The sequence below is a fragment of the Frankliniella occidentalis genome, unplaced genomic scaffold (assembly GCF_000697945.3).
Source record: "Frankliniella occidentalis isolate FOCC.00 unplaced genomic scaffold, Focc_3.1 Scaffold5, whole genome shotgun sequence".
NCBI classification, from domain to species: domain Eukaryota; kingdom Metazoa; phylum Arthropoda; class Insecta; order Thysanoptera; family Thripidae; genus Frankliniella; species Frankliniella occidentalis.
In genome coordinates, this window is record NW_026267135.1 from 1,257,569 (window position 1) to 1,263,549 (window position 5,981).

Genomic DNA, 5,981 nt, shown 5'->3' on the forward strand with positions numbered 1-5,981 from the left:
AAAAAATCAATATAAATCGAAAAAAAACAACTCTTTTTTTCGAAAAATTCGAAATTAACGACAAGGAAAAAAAAAAGAAATTTTTTTTGTACGCTTGAGTTACTGTCTCTCTGCTGAAACCGTTGTTATAGCGCATGCGTTTTCGCGGCTCTAGTGTAAACCTGCTTCCACCCCAATAAGTGAAGTGGCAGGTCAGGATAGCATCATCATGTTTAAAAAGTGTCACAGCCGACCTTTAACAGCAGACCTTCCTTGTGTATGGTCCCCTGGGGCCGTGTTTGTAGGGGGTGAGAGGGGGCGAGCGGTGGAAGGTGTGGGGAGGGGGAGACAGAGGAAGTCGCCACTCTGCAGCCTGTCCCCTGTCCAGACCAACGAAGCCGCTCGGAAGCGCTCTGCCTTTTTGTCGTTTTCGTTGTCTTTGCGGCGAGATTGAGGTTTGTCTCCACAGAGAGCTCGCCCGGCGACTTTTCATGAATTGTTATACTTATTTTGCCTCGCGGCTCTGCCCTCCCCCCTTCTCTTTCTCCCTCCCTCTGACCCCACTATCGCTCTTTCTCTCTCTCCTTCTCGCATCAGTCCCTCTGACGGACGGGCTGAACCCCTGTCGGTCGTAGGGTAGGCCACCCGCCTCGTGCGGCTGCATTTCAGGCAGGACTTTGCCTAACTGCCAGGCGTTAGCACCCCTTCTCTCTCTCTCTCTCTCTCTGCCCTCTCTATCGCTCTTTCTCTCTCCCTCTCTCTCTTTCCCCCCACCCCTCCCAGAATGCACTTTTCGCTATTATTTGCCTTTCCTGCTTATTTGTTGTTACATCATATTAAGAAATGACAAAAACGCGAGCTTGAAAGTAGTTACTTAACGCAAATTATGTTTTTTCCCCTTCACAGACTCCACTGTCGTGTACAGCATGCCGATCCAATGCGATGTTTGTGGCAAGAAACTTGCTACCAATCAATCACTCGCCATCCACTTGAGGACCCACACGGGAGAGAAGCCCTTCGACTGCACTGTGTGTGATAAGAAGTTTTCGCAAAGCGGCGATCTGCAAAAGCACGTGCGCATTCACACGGGAGAAAAGCCCTATGAATGCACCGTATGCAGCAAGAAATTTCCTCAGAGAGGTGCCCTGGCCAGCCACAGCCGGAGCCACACCGGAGAGAAGCCTTACGGGTGCAACGTGTGCGACTACAGGTGCGCCACGAGTGGAAGTCTCAAGTCACACCTCCGCTCCCACACCGGGGAGAGGCCCTTCGGCTGTACGCAGTGCGACAAGAAATTCAGGGTTAGTGGAAACCTGCGCGCGCATCTCAGAACCCACACAGGAGAAAAGCCCTACGAGTGCTCTGTGTGCAACACGAAACTTAGTGATAGCTGGAAATTGCGAGTTCACCTCCGAACCCACACAGGAGAGAAGCCATTTCAGTGCGGTGTCTGCGGCAAGAGTTTTAACAGGACTGGGCATCTTCGACAACATGAACGTACCCACACGGGAGAGAAGCCTTACGAGTGTACTTTCTGTGAGAAAAAATGTACCACTAGCGACGGTATGAGAATTCATATCCGTCGTATTCACACTGGAGACAGGCCCTTCGAGTGTTCTTTGTGCAACAAGAAATTTGCAGAGAAACGCACGCTCCGCTTACACAGTCTTACTCACACAGCAGAGAAGTGCTTTGAGTGTACGCTCTGCGACCAGAAGTTTGTGTCCGCTAACAGTCTACGAGCGCACCTGCGCGGCCATACAGGTGTAAGAGAGAGGACTTTGGAGTGTGCGTTGTGCGGCAAGAAGTTTGCGCGACCTGTCCATCTGCGTGCTCACCTTCGCACCCACACGGGAGAACAGCATTATAAACACGAATGCTCTGTATGCAACAAGAAGTTTCAGACCAGTAGTAATCTTAGCGCTCACATGCGCACCCACACAGGAGAGAAGCCCTTCGAATGCGGTGTGTGCAAAAAGAGATTTGGTGCAAATGCTACACTGAAAATTCATCTCCGAACCCACACTGGGGAGAAGCCGTTCGAGTGTGTCGTGTGCAACAAAAAGTTTTCGCAAAGCAGTCATTTGCGCACACATCAGCGATCGCACACGGGAGAAAAGCTTTATGAGTGCACCGAGTGCGACTACAAGTGTTCGGCGCCTGGCGCTCTAGCCGTTCACCTCCGCACCCACACTGGAGAGAAGCCCTTCGAGTGCAGCGTCTGCCTCAAGACCTTTACGAACTTGTCGGGTCTCAATACACATCTCCGAACTCACACCGGAGAGAAACCTTTCGAGTGTTCTGTTTGCAACAAAAGATTTGCGCATTCCTCGGGCCTGAAAGGACACGTTCTCAGAGTCCACACAGACTCCGCAGGAAAGCAAGTTAAATGTAAGGTGTGCAATAAGACATTTTGGACGGACGGAGACTTGCGTTCACACCTTCGTACGCACACCGGGGAAAAGCCGTTCCAGTGTTCTGTCTGTCAGGACACATTTTCGCACTCGTCCGCGTTGCGATCACACCTCCGCCGCCACCACACGGGAGAGAGGCCCTTCGAGTGTCCAGTGTGCGGCAAGACATTTGTGGACAGCGGTGATTTGAAGAGACATTCACTCACCCACGCAGGGAAGAAAGATCTTCGAGTGCACTGAGTGCGGCAAGCAGTCTGCGCATGTAGCTGTAATGAACTTATACGCGCATCAGGAAACCCATACATTTTTGAGTGAACCGTCGTTCGTGCAGTTACACGTATGCGACGAGAAATTCGCTCGATGAAGTTGCCTTACGAGCATGGCGGCCACGCAGGAGGCTAACCTTAAAAGTATGTGCTTTCTTGCGACAAGGCGATTTTCGGATGCAGTCGTTTCTTTATCCACTCCTATACCGCCGTATTGTAAAACTCAGAGATTTTTTTTAATTTGTTTTTTCGAATTCTGGAGGAATCTACCGAAATGAAACGCCGCATGCCCTCTTTGCTATTTTAACTACATTTATTGTGAACATTCTAAATCTGTGTATATATTTTTTAAAGTGGATTTTTAATAAAAATGAACTATTTTTGCAACCCGATATTTAATGCGGTTTTAGGGAGGGGTGACCCTAGCCTAGCTGACGTAAATCTACGAAATGAATGTGGCGTGGCGCACTCAGAAAAATGAATTCTTTACTCAAGGCAAATTTCGGTTTGTTTTCGCTATTCTTGGTTTATTCAAGCCGATTTTCTTGAATCAAGGAAATTTTTTCTTCGAATTAAGAAATAAAAGTTGAATTAAGAAAATCGGCTTGAATGAACCAAGCCTAAGAATGCTGTTTTCTGGGTGCGTTCTGGCAGCGTCCGTAATTCGAACGTTTGAGAATCTTCCCTAATACGCAGAGAAGCGTTTCGCAGTGATCTAGCACCTGGTACGTAGGGTAGCGCACCTCCGCCCCTTCGAGCGCCACGTAGCAGCCTCCCTTGGACGGGTGCAGCTTGCCCGGGGTCACGGCCCCCCTGTCCCGCACTCTGCAGACGTACAGGCGCTCGGAGTCGCTGGCGCCGCCGGAGTACACCGCGTGGTCAGTCACGTTGCCGCCGGCGCAGTCCACCCACTCGCCGAGCCGGGAGTCGGCGCACAGCACCTCGAACAAGGGCACACCAAAAATGGGCTTGGGCGTGAGGTGTGGATCGCTGCGGACTACTGATTTCGATCGAGGGGTACTTCACTATAAATTCAAGCGTATACACGCCCAGAAAAATTGTTCCTTGATTCAAGTAAATTTTTCTTGTTTCAAGTGACGCTGACACAACATCAAATTTACTCTTGAATCAAGCAGCTGATATTTTCTTTCGAATAAGACAAAAATCTTATTCCAAAAGCAATATTGCCTTGTTTCAATGGTAAATTTCATCTTGTGTCAGCGTCACTTGGAACAAGAAAAATTTACTTGAATCAAGAAACAATTTTTCTGGGTGCACAAATTTTTCTTAAATTTTTTATTTTAAAAGAAGGTTGGATTTTATCTTTTTTACTTGATTTTTGCTAAAAAAAATTCTGAATACTGTGCACCCAGAAAAATCGTTTCTTGTTTCAAGTAAATTTTTCCTTGTTTCAAGTGCACGCTGACACAAGATCAAATTTACTCTTGAAACAAAGCTGATATTTTCTTTCGAATAAGAGGAAAATCTTATTTCAAAGACAATATTGCCTTGTTTCAATGGTGAATTTCATCTTGTGTCAGCTTGCACTTGAATCAAGAAACTATTTTTCTGGGTGTATTATAGTGTGTGTGCACTGATTTTTTTTATTTTTTATTTTTTTCATGGGGGGGGGGGGAGTGAAGTACCCTTTACGTTTTGGGATAAACATCATTCAGCCTTGTACTTGGAAGGAGCTGTTCCTGCAGTCCTCCCTGCCGTTCCAGGTGAAGCAGGCGGCCCAGGCGCCCCCTGCGCTCGGCACCACCTTGCCCGGCACGTAGTCGCGGTACTTGTTGTTGATGTACGCCCTGGCGATGAACAGGGCCTCGCCCGAGACGCCGCGGCCGCCCGCGAGCGCGCAGCCGGGCAGGGCGCCGTCGTCGGGGTAAGGGACCCACTCGTAGCCTGCGAACCGGAAGGGGGGCTCACGCACCGGTAGTGGGACAACAGGGACTTCCGGTTGCACTACTATACTTACAGTTTGGGAGAATGAGGTAAAGGGAAAGGAGGAAACACAGGATCGCGACGGCAAGCGCAGCGCACACCGCAAGTCTAATCCGGCGCCCGTTCGAACGGAGACCTGAAGCAGGGCAGGACGGCCGCCTCGAGCACGCCGTCGAACCGTCCGGCTGCGTGTCGACGGGGAGGTGCTTCTGGCGGCCGCGCGCAGCGTGCGGCAGAAGGTCTGGGAGTTGCGGGTCCCGGACGGCGACGGCCGGCGGCGGCGGCGGGGGGGTGTCGGCGGGCACGACCAGGGTGATGGCCTGGTGCAGGTGCGTCGTGCCGCCGATGAGCACCCCGGACGAGCCCTCCACCGCGATGTTGCCGAAGGACGACGTCGACAGGGTCCGCAGGTCCGCGGCCTCGGTGCCGCCGGCGCTGCTCGCGCTGCTCGCGCTGCTCCAGGTGTCGACGCCGTCCTGGCGGACGTCGAGAGCGCCGAGCCTGCCGCGCTGCCGCTGCTCCTCGTCGCCGAGCATGCTGGGGCCGCGGCCGCGCGCGGCTGGCTGTGATCCTGCACCGCACTGCACCGCGGTGTGCTGTGCACCTCGGCGAACACGGCGGCACACACAGTGGACCCGTGACATTTTTCTTTCTTTTCCTTATCTCTTGTGACTCACCACATCGTGGTCTTTCTATTTTAGTGTCTTTGCGAGGTAACTCGGGGGGATGAGGGGGGGGGGGGGTCCAGCTGCTCGTGCCCCTGCTGAAGCCCACCCACTTATTGGACGGTAGAGGATAGCGAAAAAAAAAAAAAGGATTTGAGATATTGGAATGGCGGGTATGTGAAAAAGTTGTCTTTCAACATGTAGAATCCAGTGGAATTTTTTATTTTGAAATCGGACAATATCTTCCGATCGTGCAGCGCGTTCAAAGTTGTGCATTAGCTCCTCTGGGAAAAATCGGCAAAAACCATCAAAAAGTGAAAATCGATAATTTAGTCTTTGTATCTGATGTTTTTTTGAAAATCTGTTTTACGCTGCAAAGTTTCATGACTTGTGCAATTTGATGCGATTTTGGCTTAGAATGATAACTGGCCGGGACTAAACCCTTCACTAATATCAAGTATCTCTATAGTATCAAGTAATCTCAAATCCTTTTTTATTTTCGCTATCCTCTATTGGACAGTGTTATTTCAATGAAACTGTCGATTTATAGGCCAAAATTAAAACTGCATCATAATTAATGCAGTATTTTTTTATTGTTATTTTTTTTGCAGTGGCGACTTTCATATCATAGTCACATTGTAGGCGACGTGTTTCGCGACGGCAGTGAGGTGGCGCCAGGAGAGCTTAGCAAATCTCTCTCGGTGGCGCCAACA

General features: G+C 50.2%; 2 protein-coding genes across 2 annotated transcripts in view; one reads left to right on the plus strand and one right to left on the minus strand.

Annotated features, from left to right (window-relative positions):
- The window catches only part of LOC113213188 (zinc finger protein 658B-like), a 5,664-nt gene extending 2,611 nt beyond the window's left edge, over positions 1-3,053 (plus strand). The window contains exon 3 of the mRNA XM_052269729.1: positions 886-3,053. Within this exon, the coding sequence (XP_052125689.1) occupies positions 906-2,633 (1,728 nt within the window). The 5' untranslated portion in view covers positions 886-905 and the 3' untranslated portion in view covers positions 2,634-3,053. The remainder of the gene's footprint in view (positions 1-885) is intronic.
- On the minus strand, positions 2,949-5,216 carry LOC113216509 (uncharacterized). The gene is made up of 3 exons (XM_052269736.1): positions 4,638-5,216; positions 4,344-4,564; positions 2,949-3,600 (listed from the first exon to the last, which is right to left on the minus strand). Exons 1-3 carry the CDS (start codon positions 5,137-5,139, stop codon positions 3,280-3,282), a joined length of 1,044 nt encoding a protein of 347 aa, XP_052125696.1. The 5' UTR covers positions 5,140-5,216; the 3' UTR covers positions 2,949-3,279.
- Positions 5,217-5,981: the final 765 nt, after the last annotated feature.